General features: G+C 43.1%; 1 protein-coding gene across 1 annotated transcript in view; it reads left to right on the top strand.

The window, feature by feature from the left end:
- MYCBPAP (MYCBP associated protein) overlaps positions 1 to 18,155 on the top strand; it is a 103,781-nt gene that overhangs the window by 15,433 nt on the left and 70,193 nt on the right. Inside the window, exons 6-11 of the mRNA XM_073681212.1 lie at positions 208 to 323; positions 394 to 544; positions 634 to 743; positions 8,566 to 8,681; positions 8,785 to 8,893; positions 10,866 to 11,058. Coding sequence (XP_073537313.1) covers positions 208 to 323; positions 394 to 544; positions 634 to 743; positions 8,566 to 8,681; positions 8,785 to 8,893; positions 10,866 to 11,058 — 795 coding nt within the window. The remainder of the gene's footprint in view (positions 1 to 207; positions 324 to 393; positions 545 to 633; positions 744 to 8,565; positions 8,682 to 8,784; positions 8,894 to 10,865; positions 11,059 to 18,155) is intronic.

Here is an 18,155-nt window from a genome sequence, read left to right on the forward strand (position 1 = left end):
ATCCCCGGGAGAGCCAGTGCAGACACCGCTGGAACAGCGCCGACACCGCTGGAACAGCGCTGACATCGGAGGTGAGTATAAGTCTTATTATTTTACTGGGACCAAACATAGCAATCCAGAAGGGGTTCTCCGTGTAGTGGACAGTCCCTTTAATACGTCTTTTCTATAATTGCCTCATTTATTTTTTATATGTTTTTCCTGGGGCAGGTCATCTTGGCAAACCTAGTGAACAGCTTCTCATGAATGTTAGTGACGATTTCCGCAGAGTTCAGGAGGAGAGACATTTAATAGACCGCTGTATCCCACCTCTGGAGCATGGCAAGGTGGGTCCAGGGCACAATGAGTAGGGATGAGGGACTTGATTTGGGACGCTGAACCTTTCTTTCCATACAGGGACAGCACATTGGAAGTGAATTCTGGAAGATTCCTGAATTTATTGGGGATGATCTGACTGGCTTGGCATTGACACTTACTCAGTGCGAGCGGGGTTACCCCTCACCTGTCACTCACGTAGGAAAACCATGTAGCATCAAGCAGGAGACTGGTGAGACACGTCATCTTTTTATCTATGGAGTGCGGTTCGTTGGTATCTGGGCTAAAATATACATTTCTTGTCTTTCCTACCCACCTTAGGTTCTGCAGAAAGACCCCCATTTCACTGCACATGGGATAAAAGCTTATATCTGCAGCACCGTAAGGAGGAACTGAAGGCAGTCATGGAGGAGCTGAACTTCACTAAAACTGTAAGTGAAAAGTGAAATTGGGACAATTCTCTTGGCGCTGGTTCCAGCACACACTCCCTCCCTATTTTGGATGTCATGATCCTTCATTATTAACATTGTAGTCAGTGGGAGCCCTATGTAGGTTGAACATCATTTATGGGGAGTGGGAATGAGCAAGCCTAAACAACCCCCTTTCTAAAGAGCCCATAGCAAATGTAGGTGTGCCCCCTGTGTTACATATGTTCCTATTCCCAAGTAAAAACCTTAGGTCCAATTCATCATTTGCAGAACTTTTTTTTAAGTCTTTTTTTCTTTTTTTGTCTTGTGGTATTTGTTGAGTTTTTTTTGCGCCCAATTCTTCAAAATGGCACACATTGTTCAAAAAAAGCAAAAATGCTGTTTATTTTTGTCTTCAACTTTTTTTTGCAACTTTTTAAGTGCAAAAAGTCGCATGATAAAAAAAAAAAAAAAGCAGCCGAACACATAAAATAAACTTTGACAGAGGCAAAAATTAAAAGAATAAGACGCAAATGAAAAACAGCAAAAACTAAGCAAAAAAGGCACCAATGCAATAATGAGTCGATCACATTGTGTTGCAGTTACAGCTCCCATGTCGAGACAACTGTTTTCCATGGTAACAGACTACAAAGAAACAACTGTAGCCTGATGCTTCCTGGCTACATATGTAGATATATGTGCATGGGATCCACATTGGGTCTACTTAAAGGGGTTGTCCCCTCTCAGAAAACTTTTTTCACCATAAGCTCCATTAGTAGTAAAAAACAAACAAACTGTGCTTTTCTCGCCCTCCCCCGGTCCTGTGCTGAATCTCCACCACTGCTCCCGGTGCCTGTTATTGTCTGCAGCGCTGATGACACGTAGACAGTTCTATAGTCAATACCTGAGCTCAGCTGCTCTGTTTGATGTAGATGGCACAAGCCGCTTAGAGTCGCTGAGCTCAGATATTTGCTGCAGCGCTGTCGACGGGGCAAACGCTGCAGACGATAACAGACAACGGGAGTAGCAGCAGAGTTTCAGCGCTCAGTTTGTCTTTATAATACTAACAGGGCTTGTAGGATTTTTTTTTCTGAAAACGGAAAACCCTTTTAAAAGCTGTTAGCACAAAACAGTGGGAGATTTTTGATGAAAATTATTTGCAGTGTTGCTTTATTTTAGATGCATGGGAACAATACATTTGGACCCTCTCCTTATAAATAATATTTTTCCAGACACTCAGAAAATCACCTAAGAGCACGGACGCAGATGTTTTTTAATTAACAATATAATGTCTGATTCATGAGCAGTATTGGAAAGGGAATTTAAGATTAGCTGTAATTTTGCTCCATTTAGAACAATTTCGAGAAAAGACTTTCCCACTGTGTGTATTATGTCTGAAAATGACTAAGCCGTTCCGCTGCAGCTGTAGCAGATTTTCTGCAGCATGACACACTGGATACAATATGTTTCAGTGGGAGGTGAATAGTATTATTTTTCCCATATTTCTGAAAAATAACTAAAAAGGATATTGATTTTTTTTTTGTTTGAATGAAGACATACTGCTAAGAGAGTACAGAAGCAGCAGCCAGTCTGGTGACTGATCTCAACCGAGCAGCATCCACTATACTGTGTCTGTTGTGCTTTTATTTGGTTATAAAGTCTCCTTCAGTCTCAAAGACTTTGGCCCCAATTTACCATTGCCTTTGTGTGTTTTGTGCCTTTTTTTGTTTGCCTCCAATGCATTATTCTATTTGCATCAGTCTATTTTATATATGCTATCCTTTTTTTTTTCAACATTGTGGCTGAAGTTTAGCGGTTAATAGGGTGCCAAGCATCTCAGGTATATATTAACCCTTAATATACAGTATATCAATAGTATATCAAGCCTTGAGAAAGGTTCTCATTTTTGAACCGAAACATCGCCGTTATGGGCTATTAAATAGCACTTCTTTTCATCATTATATGGCGTGCTATCTCTGTTCTTCTGATATACGAGAATATATACAGTACAGACCAAAAGTTTGGACACACCTTCTCATTTAAAGATTTTTCCGTATTTTCATGACTATGAAAATTGTACATTCACACTGAAGGCATCAAAACTATGAATTAACACATGTGGAATTATATACTTAACAAAAAAGTGTGAAACAACTGAAAATATGTCTTATATTCTAGGTTCTTCAAAGTAGCCACCTTTTGCTTTGATGACTGCTTTGCACACTCTTGGCATTCTCTTGATGAGCTTCAAGAGCTAGTCACCGGAAATGGTTTTCACTTCACAGGTGTGCCCTGTCAGGTTTAATAAGTGGGATTTCTTGCCTTATAAATGGGGTTGGGACGATCAGTTGTGTTGTGCAGAAGTCTGATGGATACACAGCTGATGGTCCTGCTGAATAGACTGTTAGTTTCTTTTTTATTGCCATAATAAAAATTCTAAGTAAAGAAAAACGAGTGGCCGTCATTACTTTAAGAAATGAAGGTCAGTCAGTGCGAAAAATTGGGAAAACTTTGAAAGTGTCCCCAAGTGCAATTGCAAAAACCATCAAGCTCTACAAAGAAACTGGCTCACATGAGGACCGCCCCAGGAAAGGAAGACCAAGAGTCACCTCTGCTTCTGAGGATAAGTTTATCCGAGTCACCAGCCTCAGAAATCGCAGGTTAAAAGCAGCTCAGATTAGAGACCAGGTCAATGCCACACAGAGTTCTAGCAGCAGACACATCTCTACAACAACTGTTAAGAGGAGACTTTGTTCAGCAGGCCTTCATGGTAAAATAGCTGCTAGGAAACCACTGCTAAGGACAGGCAACAAGCAGAAGAGACTTGTTTGGGCTAAAGAACACAAGGAATGGACATTAGACCAGTGGAAATCTGTGCTTTGGTCTGATGAGTCCAAATTTGAGACCTTTGGTTCCAATCACCGTGTCTTTGTACGACGCAGAAAAGGTGAACGGAGGGGCTCTACATGCCTGGTTCCCACCGTGAAGCATGGAGGAGGAGGTGTGATGGTGGGGGGGTGCTTTGCTGGTGACACTGTTGGGGATTTATTCAAAATTGAAGGCATACTGAACCAGCATGGCTACCACAGCATCTTGCAGCGGCATGCTATTCCATCCGGTTTGCGTTTAGCTGGACCATCATTTATTTTTCAACAGGACAATGACACCAAACACACCTCCAGGCTGTGTAAGGGCTATTTGACCAAGAAGGAGAGTGATGGGGTGCTACGCCAGATCACCTGGCCTCCACAGTCGCCAGACCTGAACCCAATCGAGATGGTTTGGGGTGAGCTGGACCACAGAGTGAAGGCAAAAGGGCCAACAAATGCTAAGCATCTCTGGGAACTCCTTCAAGATTGTTGGAAGACCATTTCCGGTAACTACCTCTTGAAGCTCATCAAGAGAATGCCAAGAGTGTGCAAAGCAGTCATCAAAGCAAAAGGTGGCTACTTTGAAGAACCTAGAATATAAGACATATTTTCAGTTGTTTCACACTTTTTTGTTAAGTATATAATTCCACATGTGTTAATTCATAGTTTTGATGCCTTCAGTGTGAATGTACAATTGTCATAGTCAAGAAAATACAGAAAAATCTTTAAATGAGAAGATGTGTCCAAACTTTTGGTCTGTACTGTATATATTATTATTCTTATATATTCTAAAAATATATATATTAAAAAAGAAGGTTATATTTTGTACTTCACTAGGGTGCTAGAGTACAGTTGTGTATGCATTATGTGACACTTTGAAAAGTCTCAAATGATGGATAAGTTGAAGACATCTGGATAACCAAAACCATGCCCATAATGATAAAAAAAAACAACAACAACAAAAATAAATGGCAAAACCAAGTAAAGAGTAACTAAACTTTTATCTATTTTTAATAGTTTTGTCCGGCATGGAAAATTATTTAAAAACGTGCATGTGGCTTCCAGACCCCTGCTCTTCCCTAGTCTATTTTGCTTGCATTAAGATCAAGACACATTAATTTGGAGTACAGATGATGACAGTGACAGGGTCAGCACCTGTGCCTCACTATCTGTAAAAGATAAGGCTAGAGTTGCAGGAGATTGTTTTGATAAGTACAATACTCAGAAGAGAACACAGGTGCTGACCCTCTCACTGCCATCATCTGTACTCCACCAGCTAAAGGCAGGTAAATAGACTGGGAAAAGGCAGGGGTTTGGAAGTCGCTTACATGCAATTTCATTTACAGGAATGAAGACAAGTTCCCTAATAAAGTGATTTGCCAAGCTTCATACTTTTCCATGGTGTACAAAATAAAAAAAAAAATGAAAGTTTAGTTAAGGGGTTGTCCAAAACAGAAATAAATATGATTCTCTATCTATTTAATGTAAAAAACTAAGTACTTTTCTAATATTCTACAATAAAAAAACAACTCTTCTCTCGCCTGTAACTTCCTATCTATGTGTTTTTTTCTTACATCCGATGTCATTCTGTTTGAGTTTCCCAGCATGCACTGGGGATTCTTAAACGAGATGTCATCAGGGGGCTGTCGCTGTGGTCACTGCCACACTGCTGTCCCCACCCTGAAATGGATCGTCATCAGGCACTACCCTTTCAGGGCTTGGCTATTCTGTGTTACTTTTATTGTGCAGTGGCAGTGCCCTCCCATGGCTACTCTAAAGAGAGCACTGTGGTTCAGTGGTTACAGCACGGTTGCTCAGTGGTTAGCACCATTACTTTGCAGCGCTCGGGTTCATCTGCAAGGAGTTTGTATTTTCTCCTCGTGTTTCCATAGTTTTTCTCTGGATACTCTGTTTTTCCTCCCACTCTCCAAATACATACTCATGGGGGATTTATATTGTGAGCCCCAAGATGGACAGTGGTAATGTCTATAAAGCGCTGTAGAATTTGATGGCACTATATAAGCAAGTACAATAAATAAAAGTACTTGGGGCTGAAATATACCTTTATCACTTAAAACTGATGAAAATAGACAACATTTTCTGAAACAGAAAACAACCTCTCTACACTAACTTAGGTTGGTGGCAAAGCAGTAACCACATGGGCAACATCTCTAACAATTTCAGAGTATAAAGGAATTGCCTCGTGCACGGTAAGTTTTGATGAACTTCTTTGAGAGCAAGTGAAAAATGTTGTAATTCCACAATTACCCCTTTTCCAGCACGTCTCTTCAAGATGGAACCAATTTTAGGGGTTCTGGCAGCAATAGCCAATTTCCTCACTTTGCTAATCAGAGTTGCAGCGTGTCCCTCTTGCAGACTATCTCTTATTGCCAGCTGCAGCATGTGCAAAACACAGCGCATGTGATGAATAGGAGAGAGGTGTGATGAATAGAGAGAGGTGTGATGAATAGGAGAGAGGTGTGAAGCAGCTTCAACAAGATCATCTAATTAAAGAATAATTTTGCTGTTCTTCTGTAGTAATATCTGTTTGTTCCTCCGTTATGGGAACGGGACTGCGGCCTTCCATCTCCAACATACTGAATCTGAAATGTTCTTCTCGCTGCTGTTCACCTACATTATTCTCATTCATCAGTTTAATTGTACTTATCATGTTTGAAGCATTATCAGTTATAATAGCCAGAACCTGTTCTTTTTTGTTCTTAATCCTGCTTTCCTGTTCACTCCAGCAGTTCTGAGATGAGTGCAGGCAATCCTTCCATGTGTGTTTGTTTTTTCCCCTTATCTGTAGAGGAGGAGCTTCACTACTTCTCATGTACAGTACAGACCAAAAGTTTGGACACACCTTCTCATTTAAAGGTTTTTCTGTATTTTCTTGACTATGAAAATTGTACATTCACACTGAAGGCATCAAAACTATGAATTAACACATATGGAATTATATACTTAACAAAAAAGTGTGAAACAACTGAAAATATGTCTTATATTCTAGGTTCTTCAAAGTAGCCACCTTTTGCTTTGATGACTGCTTTGCACACTCTTGGCATGCTCTTGATGAGCTTCAAGAGGTGGTCACCGGAAATGGTCTTCCAACAATCTTGAAGGAGTTCCCAAAGATGCTTAGCACTTGTTGGCCCTTTTGCCTTCACTCTGTGGTCCAGCTCACCCCAAACCATCTCGATTGGGTTCAGGTCTGGTGACTGTGGAGGCCAGGTCATCTGGCGTAGCACCTCATCACTCTCCTCCTTGGTCAAATAGCCCTTACACAGCCTGGAGGTGTGTTTGGGGTCATAGTCCTGTTGAAAAATAAATGATGGTCCAACTAAACTCAAACCGGATGGAATAGCATGCCGCTGCAAGATGCTGTGGTCGCCATGCTGGTTCAGTATGCCTTCAATTTTGAATAAATCCCCAACAGTGTCACCAGCAAAGCACCCCCACACCATCACACCCCCTCCTCCATGCTTCACGGTGGGAACCAGGCATGTAGAGTCCATTCGTTCACCTTTTCTGTGTCGCACGAAGACACAGTGGTTGGAACCAAAGATCTCAAATTTGGACTAATCAGACCAAAGCCCAGATTTCCACTGGTCTAATGTCCATTCCTTGTGTTCTTTAGCCCAAACAAGTCTCATCTGCTTGTTACCTGTCCTTAGCAGTGGTTTCCTAGCAGCTATTTTACTATGAAGGCCGGCTGCACAAAGTTTCCTCTTAACAGTTGTTGAAGAGATGTGTCTGCTGCTAGAACTCTGTGTGGCATTGACCTGGTCTCTAATCTGAGCTGCTGTTAACCTGCGATTGACTCGGTGACTCGGTGACTCGGATAAACTTATCCTCAGAAGCAGAGGTGACTCTTGGTCTTCCTTTCCTGGTGCGGTCCTCATGTGAGCCAGTTTCTTTGTAGCGCTTGATGGTTTTTGCAACTGCACTTGGGGACACTTTCAAAGTTTTCCCAATTTTTCGGACTGAATGACCTTCATTTCTTAAAGTAATGATGGCCACCTGTTTTTCTTTACTTAGCTGCTTTTTTCTTGCCATAATACAAATTCTAACAGTCTATTCAGTAGGACCATCAGCTGTGTATCCACCAGACTTCTGCACAACACAACTGATGGTCCCAACCCCATTTATAAGGCAAGAAATCCCACTTATTAAACCTGACAGGGCACACCTGTGAAGTGAAAACCATTTCCTGTGACTACCTCTTGAAGCTCATCAAGAGAATGCCAAGAGTGTGCAAAGCAGTCATCAAAGCAAAAGGTGGCTACTTTGAAGAACCTAGAATATAAGACATATTTTCAGTTGTTTCACACTTTTTTGTTAAGTATATAATTCCACATGTGTTAATTCATAGTTTTGATGCCTTCAGTGTGAATGTACAATTTTCATAGTCATGAAAATACAGAAAAAATGAGAAGGTGTGTCCAAACTTTTAGTCTGTACTGTACATAAACTGCAGCACAGATTCATCTCAGTTAAAAGTCTAAACCCTTAGATCAGGAATAGGACATTTCATAACCTTTCCAAATTCTTATGAAAAAATATTCCCCACAAACTACATTGAACTACTGTACCCAATTTATCATATATTTTAGGAGTCGGAGTCTGACTCCGACTCCACCAAAATGGACTCCGAGTCCACGACTCTGACTCCACAGCCCTGATTAGCAGCTTTCTGCCTATGCTCGGTGCCTAGAAAGCTGCCAGTCAGTGGTGGGGGTGGAGTTATACAGAGCTTATGAATATGGAGCAGGTTTACTAGTTATCTAGTGATAATTTCCTTCTGATAAAACAGTGATTTTATCAAAACTACAGCAAGCAGTTTAGTAAGTCACACATCTCTAGAATCAGGGTCTCTGTCTTCATATTATGCTGCTCTCAGATTAGGTGGCAAAACCTGGTGACAAATTCCTTTTAAACATCCACCAAGTAACTAAACCCTTCTTCTCGTTTTCTAGGATATAGATGGTTTGGAAGTGATTGGGCGAGGACGTCCATTTACATCTGTATCTGCTGAACGTGTGCCACTAAGTGACGAATTTCAAGAAACTCCGACGGAAGATAAAGAAAACCAGTGAGTATACTGGAGGAGCCAAGAATGATGAGCAGCCGATGACGGGTGATTTGTAGGTGATCATGACATGTATTACAAGGATCTGTCTTGCTTGCTGTTACAGGGATCCACTCAGCGATTTCCCTGATGTCGTTCCAGATTTTGTCTTGGGTCCCTCACTGCTTTTCTGTGGTCAGCCAGCAGTTTGGATAGAAAACTCTTTGTCTTTCAGGGTAATGTAAAATATTATAGTAATACCTTGATTAACTCACAACATGGGCAAGAACAGATGAAATGTAATGTTAGTAATTGCAAAGTAAGACATACAGGCTACATTACTCCTTTTCTGTTAATCAGTGTGTAAAAATGTTCTAATTTACATAAGGATCCGATTAATCGAAACTGGAGTTTTTTACGCTAGTCTTGATGAAGGGTCCACTGGAGTAAGATTTGCCAAATTCGTTAAGAGGTGTGTGCTTCTTAATGAACTTGACACATCTTCCACTTGCCGTGCACCTCCTCCAGAAATGTACTTTGGTCAGGGACTGGAGGACATGACTGTAGAAAATGATGATGAATTATTCCACCTGCACTCAGCCCTGCCCTCTCCCCATTAACCTCCACCCATTTTTCAAAAAATTAGCTGTGTTGGCATAGACAAAAAGTTGCAAAAATTTTGCAACATTTCGAACAGTGTTAGAATTCTGTTGAAAAACTGTTTGCTTAATGGCCCCAAATCATCATTGTTGTTTCTCCACTTTTCTGGAGTAATTTGCTACTTTTTATTGGCTTTGGTGTTTGTGGCTTATTCTTTATATGTTTTGCCCCACCTTTAAGTTGTCTTTCTTTTTTAAGTCTTTTTTGATTTTTCCCTCAACAATTTTTCTCAACCAGATGTTTTAGACAGATTTACGAAATTCATTTTTGTGGCCCATCTGACTCCAGTCCCTGCCTGGAGTAAGGTTTCATGCAAAGTTATCAAATCGGTGCATATTGTGTGACATTTTAAAGGATTTAAGCACCAAAACTCACAAAAAAAACAGTTAAAGACAAAAAAGAGATTTTTAATCATACTCTAAATTCATGACCCGTGTGTACTATTTTGAAGAATTTTGCGTCAAAAATGTCAACGAATACCACAAGACAATAAAACAAAAGTGACTTCAATATGATGCAAATAAGGCCTCATGAAAGCTAGAAGTCCTGGCTGAGCGTTTGGGGATTCTAGTGCGAGTGGCAGGGGATCAGAAGATGCATCAAGGACTGGACGGGTAGTGGTGAGTAACACAAAGGCCAGAAAAGTCAGATGTGAGTTGAATAGAAGGATTTTTTACATTTTTTTTACACATTACAGACCCTTGAGCATAATAAATGTAAAGACCCCAAGATCGTAATAAGGGACATTAAATTCGCTGAGAACATTAAATTCGCTGAGAATAACTTCTCCGTGAATTGAATTTCCCGTGAAAAAAACACGCGAACAGGAAATTTGAATTTTGCCTGATTCGCTCATCTCTAATGTTCTCAACATGTTTCTGTGGGTTTCCTCCCACACTCCAAAGACATACTAGTAGAGAATATAGATTAGGAACCCCAATGGTGACAGTGAAGATGGCGTTTGTAAAGCGCTGTGGAATTAATGGCGCTGTATAAGTACAATAAATAAATAATTAAGTGACAGATTTGGCATTGGTGCCCAGGAACTTCAGGGTATGCCTCTGGTAACATAAAAGAGGTTGTTCGGTCACAAGAGATTGACACCCAGCACCCCCAGCTTTCAGCTGCTAGCAGCTCCAGGGTTAGCTGGCTACAAATTGATCAGCATGCTGTTCTACAGTAACCAGCAGCAGCCGCTACAAATTGAATGGAGTTGCGCAGTGCAGCTCATTTGAGTGTTTGCCTCCAGTGCCCGGAGCTGCTAGCAGCTGATCGGTGAGGATGTTGGGTGACGGCCTATTGTAAGAATAGGTCATTTGGATGTTTTTGGTTGTCATTAAGATTTAAAATGAGAAAACACAATAGTTTGACAATAAATGGCTTCACCCAACCAATAACCATGAGGGGAGAAAAAGTTTTTTTGTTATCATTCATATTCTCTTAAACAAGGCCAAGAAAGGAAATATTCTGCCGGGGTATGTAAACTTTTGAGAACAACTACTGTATATTAGAAAATGTCTTTATACTTCTCCCTTTTTCCTATCGTAGGAAAAAGTTGGCATCTCTACACGTATTACTTTTGAAGCACTTGCAGGAGAAAAAGCTTCCTCAGTCCTAGAGGTTGTTAACAATGGAAGTTCTGCAGTATGGTATGAGTGGAGACGCTTGCCGCATGCCACCAGTCTAGGAGATCGCCACAAGGAGCCCCGAGTACAACATTTCTATTTCAACACTAGTGCTGGTAAGAAGACGTTTCATTTGATTGTTTCAGAGAAATGGGCGTAATAAAATGTCTTAAAGGGAATCCAATTTTGCCCTTGTTCGGCAACATTTTTTTGAATCCTGTCTGTCTGGGTTAAAAACCCCAAAAAAGGAGGTACAGCTCTGCAGCGCTATAAAGTCTAATTAATGGTTAGTACTAGTGATGAGCAAGCACTAAAATGCTCGGGTCGAGCAAATTGAAATACTCGGGTGCTTGTCCCGAGTAGAGATGAGCGTTGTTCTACTCGAACTGTTCGCCAATCTCAAATTCGAGCTGTTTTGGGCGGTGTTCGAGCCGTTCGGCGAACACGAACGATTTGAGAAAAATTCGGCTGTTCGAGGTTATGTTCGATAACTGTTCGTGCACCAAAATCATAACTGGATTTTTTCTCAGTAATGATGAAAATTAATGTTAATACGCAGTTTGAGTGTACAGCGGGGTGGGGGGAGGGGCAGGGGATGGATCTCTGCAGGAATAATGAAGATCTCCATTTTTTTTTCTCTTTCCCGCATTGGCAGTGTATGTCACATGTCCTTGCCCTATAAGACCAAGCCATTTTCCCCGTCGTCACCATTTTCTCACTGCTGCAGCTGCGTGTTAGACGGCACCGCTGTTGCTGTGTGCGCTATACCTTGTTAATTTCAAGCCAATTTTCGCACAAATCTACAGATAGCTTGGGAGTAGGGAATAGTTGTGATTGCAGTCCTTTTAAGGACTAGGTTACAGCATTTCCTACGACTTTTATCAGGCAGGTCTGTGCTCTTAAATAGATAGATTGTGGGAGTAAAGACTAATTGTAATTGGAGTCCTTTTCAGGACTAGGTTACATCAGTTCCTATCAGTTTTTGCCAGGCAGGTCTGTGCCAGTGCTGTGCAAGTTTTTTTCACAGCATTTGGCTGAATCTAGCAAAGCTAATCCTTTTTGGCCTATTGCAGAGTGTGTTAGTCAGTGGAGTAGCCTATCTGTGTTGCAAGATATACCACCTGTGTATAGAATACCAATTTTTTTACTGCACCTAGTGAAGTAAAATCTTTTGGGCATAGCATCATTCTATTAGTCCATCTATACTGACCTCCATCAGGTTGCAAACTGAATATAATTTTTTTCTGCATCTAGCTCTGAAAAAATATTTGGGCTTCTAGCAGTGTGTGGGACTTGTTCTATTAGTCCATCTATACTGACCTCCATCAGGTTGCAAACTGAATATAATTTTTTTCTGCATCTAGCTCTGAAAAAATATTTGGCCTTCTAGCAGTGTGTGGGACTTTCTCTATTAGTCCATCTATACTGACCTCCATCAGGTTGCAAACTGAATATAATTTTTTTCTGCATCTAGCTCTGAAAAAATATTTGGCCTTCTAGCAGTGTGTGGGACTTTCTCTATTAGTCCATCTATACTGACCTCCATCAGGTTGCAAATTAAAAATAATTTTTATCTGCATCTAGATATGAAAAAATATTTGGCCTTCTAGCAGTGTGTGGGACTTTCTCTATTAGTCCATCTATACTGACCTCCATCAGGTTGCAAATTAAAAATAATTTTTATCTGCATCTACCTCTGAAAAAATATTTGGGCTTCTAGCTGTGTGTAGGACTTGTTCTATTAGTCCATATATACTGACCTCCATCAGGTTGCAAACTGAATATATTTTTTTCTGCATCTACCTCTGAAAAAATATTGGGCTTCTAGCTGTGTGTGGGACTTGTTCTATTAATCCATCTATACAGACCTCCATCAGGTTGCAAATTGAATATAATTTTTTTCTGCATCTAACCCAGCCAATAGTTTTGGCCTAATACCACAGTTTGGCCACTCAGCTCTGCTCGGTTCCCATCCATTGTTTTTTTGTGCAAACAACTCCAGAGTTGTGAATTAGTTAACCACCAAAATGAGTGGAAAAAGGCCTGCTGCTGGTGGAAAGGGGAATAGGCGTGTTGGGAAGGGGAAAAAAGGTTGTGTCCGTGGGGTAGGTGTTAAAGCAACAGTAACATCTGCAGAAGAAAGACCATCTTCCAGCCAAACTAAAATGTCTACTTCTTTTAGCGGACAATGTGATAAGATCCCTTTCTTACGGCCACGCCAATCGCTACAAATTCCAGATGAGGCACAAAAACAGCAGGTGCTTCAACGGATATCAAGTGCTCCTTTAAGTGGGCTCTCCTCCACATCAACTTCAACATCACAAATACTCCAGTCCTCAAAGGTGTCACCCCAATCGCACTTGCTTCCTCACAGCTCCCAAATCTCCAGCTGCCCGTCTGAGTATGAGGTAGAACAGATGGTTGAGTCTGCAGAGCTGTTTACTCATACTATAGCCTGGGAATCAGAGGTCGACTCCAGCGCTTCTGTGAATCCAGACGAGGAAATGATCTGCACTGATGCCCAGAATCTTTATGAGTCGGATCCAGGACCAGACGCAGAAGGTTCTGACCATAATGTAGACCCTCATTCCCAAACTGTAACTCCTGTTGGTGGAGACAATGAGGAAGACGATGATGAGACTCAAATACCTGATTGGAGCGACAACTTTAGTTTTTTGTCAGGGCAGGAACAGGTTGGCTCTGAGGACGACGGGTGTGATAACGCACAGGGTGATGATGATGAGGTTGGAGATCCCACTTACTGTCAACCCACAGTCAGCCAAGAGATGAGGTCAGCAGAGGAGGTGGAGGAAGATGCTAGTGACGACGAGGTCAGGTTGCGCCTTCCTGGACAGAGACGTAGTACTGGAAGCACGTCAACAACTGCATCCTCAAACACAACTCTGCCTCTCACCACAAGTCGTGGTGGCTCTTCAGGTCGCATGGGTGCTAAGCCTTGCATAGCCTGGGCATTTTTTCAGATCGATAAAGATGACCCAACTCGTGTTATCTGTAACATTTATCAGCAAAAGCTAAGTAGAGGCCAAAAAATACATAGTTTGAGTACTTCATGCATGAACCGGCACATGGACATGAAGCATAAGTTGCAGTGGGAAGCTCAGTGTGCTACAATGCGGCCTAGCCGGCCGGGCCAACCACCGTCTGCCATATCTTGTGCATCCGCGGCCTCTTCATCCTCTGTGACTGGGGGGACAGCAGTCACACCTGTTTTGGGGCACAGACCTGCCACCTCTTTACCCGCAGCAGCCAGCGTGATTGGCAGGTCATCATTTTCTTTGGAGGTGGTAACACCAGCTGGTGTTGAGCGCTGTCCGACATCGATAGCACCACCTTTGGATCAAGGCAACCTAACATGTCCGCCTGCATCTTCCTCACAGACCGGCAGTTTGCCGGGGACACCCTTATCAACCCCGTCTAAGCACAATAGCCAGCCCTCGGTCCCTCAGATGTGGACAAGTAAAAGACCATTTCCTCCTAGCCATGAGAAAGCTAAGAGGTTGAATTTCACCATCTGCAAGCTCTTGGCTACAGAAATGCTGCCTTTCCGCCTGGTGGACACAGAGGATTTTCGAGACCTTATGTCCGTCGCAGTGCCCCAGTACCAGATGCCCAGTCGGCACTACTTCTCAAAGAAAGGTGTGCCTGCGCTCCACCAGCATGTCGCACACAACATCACCGCTTCTTTGAGAAACTCTGTGTGTGACAGGGTGCATTTCACCACAGACACTTGGACGAGTAGGCATGGACAGGGGCGTTACATGTCGCTGACTGGGCACTGGGTAACTATGGTGACAGAAGGACAAGGGGCTGCTATCCAAGTCTTGCCGTCCCCACGAGTTGTGCGTCAATCCTCTTTATCTCAAAGTTCCTCCACTGCTTCTGCCTCCTCAACCTCCTCTCGGTCTTCCACCTGCACCCAAAGCCTGTCTGGTCATGCCACAAGCTTTCTAACTGCGCAGAAGGGATCCTGCACACCTCCTTACTATGCTGGCAGTAGGGCTCAACGTCATCAGGCGGTTTTTACTTTGAAATGTCTGGGAAATGTGAGTCACACAGCTGAAGAGTTGTGGTCAGCTCTGGAGAACCAATTTCATGAATGGTTGTCTCCACTGGACCTGAAACCAGGGAAGGCCGTGTGCGACAATGCTGCAAACCTGGGTGCGGCCCTTCGCCGGGGCAATGTCACACACGTGCCTTGTATGGCTCACGTGTTGAACCTGGTTGTCCAGCAATTTTTAGCCCACTATCCCAGACTAGATGGCCTTCTGCAGAGGGCACGGTCGCTGTGTGCTCACTTCCGCCGTTCGCATCCCGCAGCTCAGCGACTTACATCTCTACAGAAGTCGTTGGGCCTGCCACTTCACCGGCTAAAATGCGATGTGCCTACCCGGTGGAATTCAACTCTGCACATGTTGCAGCGATTGTGGCAGCACCGACAAGCCCTGGTGCAATACGTTCTGACGTATAGCCTGGGCCAACGAGATCCAGAGGTGGGGCAAATCACGCTGGAGGAGTGGTCTCAGATCAGGGACCTATGCACCCTTCTGCACAGTTTTGAAATGGCGACGAAGATGTTTAGTGCTGACGATGCCATTATCAGCATGACTATTCCGGTGATTTACATGCTGGAGCACATGTTAAACAGAATTCGGAGTCAGGTGGTGGCACAAGAGGAGGTGGAGGAAGTAGAGGAGGAGGAGTTGTATGCGGAAGGGCTAACATCTGTAAGGTCCAGACGGTCGGGAGCACCAAGGCGGCAGGCATGTGAGGGTGGGGGAGATGGTTTTACCAGGGCGCATGGTAGCAGCCAAACTAGTGAGGAAGGTGCAGGAGCCCAGGAAGAAGTGGAGGACGAACTGATGGAAGACTCATCAGATGAGGGAGACCTTGATCACATTTCTGTTGTGCGAGGTTGGGGGGAGAGGACAGAGGAAGGAAGCATGATTGTTACCTCGCCACCAACACAACAGGGACTTGGTGCTCCTGGATGCGCAACACACATGAGTGCCTTCTTGCTGCACTACCTGCAACATAACCCTCGAATTGTGAGAATTAGAAATAATCCTGACTACTGGGTTGCCACACTGTTAGATCCCCGGTACAAAAGTAAATTTGCCGAAATTATTCCTGCCATAGAAAGGGATGCATGCATGCAGGAGTATCAGCAGAGACTGTTGCAGAATCTTACATGTGCTTTTCCACAAAACACCAGTGGTGCACGTAGTGAATCTCACAGTTCCAACTTGCCAACCGTGGGACCGTCAAGTGTTCAGCACTCAAACCGTAACAGAACTACAGTATCTGCTGGTAACATCAATTTTGCGGAATCATTTCACCACTTTTTTAGCCCATCCTTTGCAAGGCCACAGGAGACAAGAAGTCTGACACATAGTCAACGCCTAGAGACGATGGTACAGGAGTATCTCCAAGTAAACATTGAAGCCATGACTGTGTCACTGGACCCTTGCTCTTTTTGGGCTTCCAATCTGGATAAATGGCCGGAGCTAGCCACTTACGCCTTGGAGATCTTGTCATGCCCCGCAGCCAGCGTTCTGTCTGAACGTGTGTTCAGCGCTGCTGGTGGTGTGCTGACAGATAAGCGCACGCGGCTCTCCACTGATAATGTAGACAGACTCACGTTCATAAAGATGAACAAATCATGGATCCGAAACGACTTTTCTACCCCTGTGTCATCCTGGGGAGAGTAAAAGCTTGATGATTGGTTAAAATCACCCTACCAACCGTTTTAAGCTTTCAAATTACATGTTTATCTGTATCTTGGCTGGAAAATAATTTGGGCTTTGTAGAAGTGTGCAGCACTGATCCTATTAGGCCATCTATACTAAGCTCCACCAGATTTAAAATTAATAATAATTTTTAGCTGCATCTAGCCCGGAAAATAATTTTGGGGCTCCGAGATGCGCAAGACACATAAGTGCCTTCTTGCTGCACTACCTGCAACATGACCCTCATATTGTCAGAATTCGAAGTAATCATGACTACTGGGTTGCCACACTCTTAGATCCCCCAAACTTTTCGATCAACCTTTTCATTTTAATAAAGACCAAAAAAATGGTCATTTTTGAAATTATAAGCATTAGCAGGTTATTAGAAACTGAAATCAAACCGTTTTCAACTCAAAACTTTATTCTAGGTGATGTTACATTTTCACATAGGACCCCTTGTTCGAAAGGAGCTTCTGAACTCTCTCGTCCATTGAATTTGTCAGGTTTTGGATGGTTTCTGCTTCAATTGTTTTGCATGAGGACAGAATACCCTCCCAGAGGTGTTGCTTAGATGTGAACTGCCTCCCGCCATCATAGACACTCCTTTTGATGATGCTCCAGAGGTTCTGAATGGGGTAGAGGTCAGGGGAGCATGGGGGTCACACCATAAGTTTGTCCCCTTTTATGCCCATATCAGCCAGAGATGCAGATGTTTTATGTGCAGCATGAGATGGTGCATTATCATGCAAAAAAATGATCTTGCTGTGAAATACACGGTTCGTCTTCTTGAACCATGGCAGGAAGTGCTGTTTGAGAAAATCCACATACATTATGGAGTTCATCTTTAGCGCCTTCAGGGATCCTAAAGGGGCCGACAATCTCTCTCCCCATGATTCCAGCCCAAAACATTACTCCACCTCCTCCTTGTTGGCGCTGTAGCCGTGTTTGCGTGGGGTGTCCATCAACCAGCCATCCTCCACTCCATCCATCTGGACCATCGAGCGCTGCACGGCACTCATCCGTGAACAAAACAGTTTTGAAATCAGTCTTCATGTAATGTTTAGCCCACTGGAGCCGTTTCTGCTTGTGTGAAGTGGATAGAGGAGGTCGACAGGATGGCGTATGCACAGCTGCAAACCTCTGAAGGACCCTGCATCTTGTTGTTCGGGGGACGTTGGAGGCACCAGCAGCTTCAAAAACTTGTCTGCTGCAATGACAAGGCTTTTTTGCCGCTGCTCTTTTAACCTGACGTAATTGCCTGTAGGAAAGAGTCCTCAATTTGCCCTTATCAGCACGCACACGTGTGTACTGTGAATCAGCTACATACTTCTTGATTGCCAAGACACTTCATCCTGATCATCGCACAATGTTGATTGTAGTCATGCCTTGACCTAAACACTCCACAATTTGTTGCTTCTCAGCAGCCGACACATCCTTTTTCTTTCCCATTTTGGCAGAAAATGTAG

Source organism: Phyllobates terribilis, unplaced genomic scaffold (assembly GCF_046119375.1).
Source record: "Phyllobates terribilis strain yellow unplaced genomic scaffold, ASM4611937v1 Scaffold_5__5_contigs__length_657084704, whole genome shotgun sequence".
Lineage (NCBI taxonomy): Eukaryota > Metazoa > Chordata > Amphibia > Anura > Dendrobatidae > Phyllobates > Phyllobates terribilis.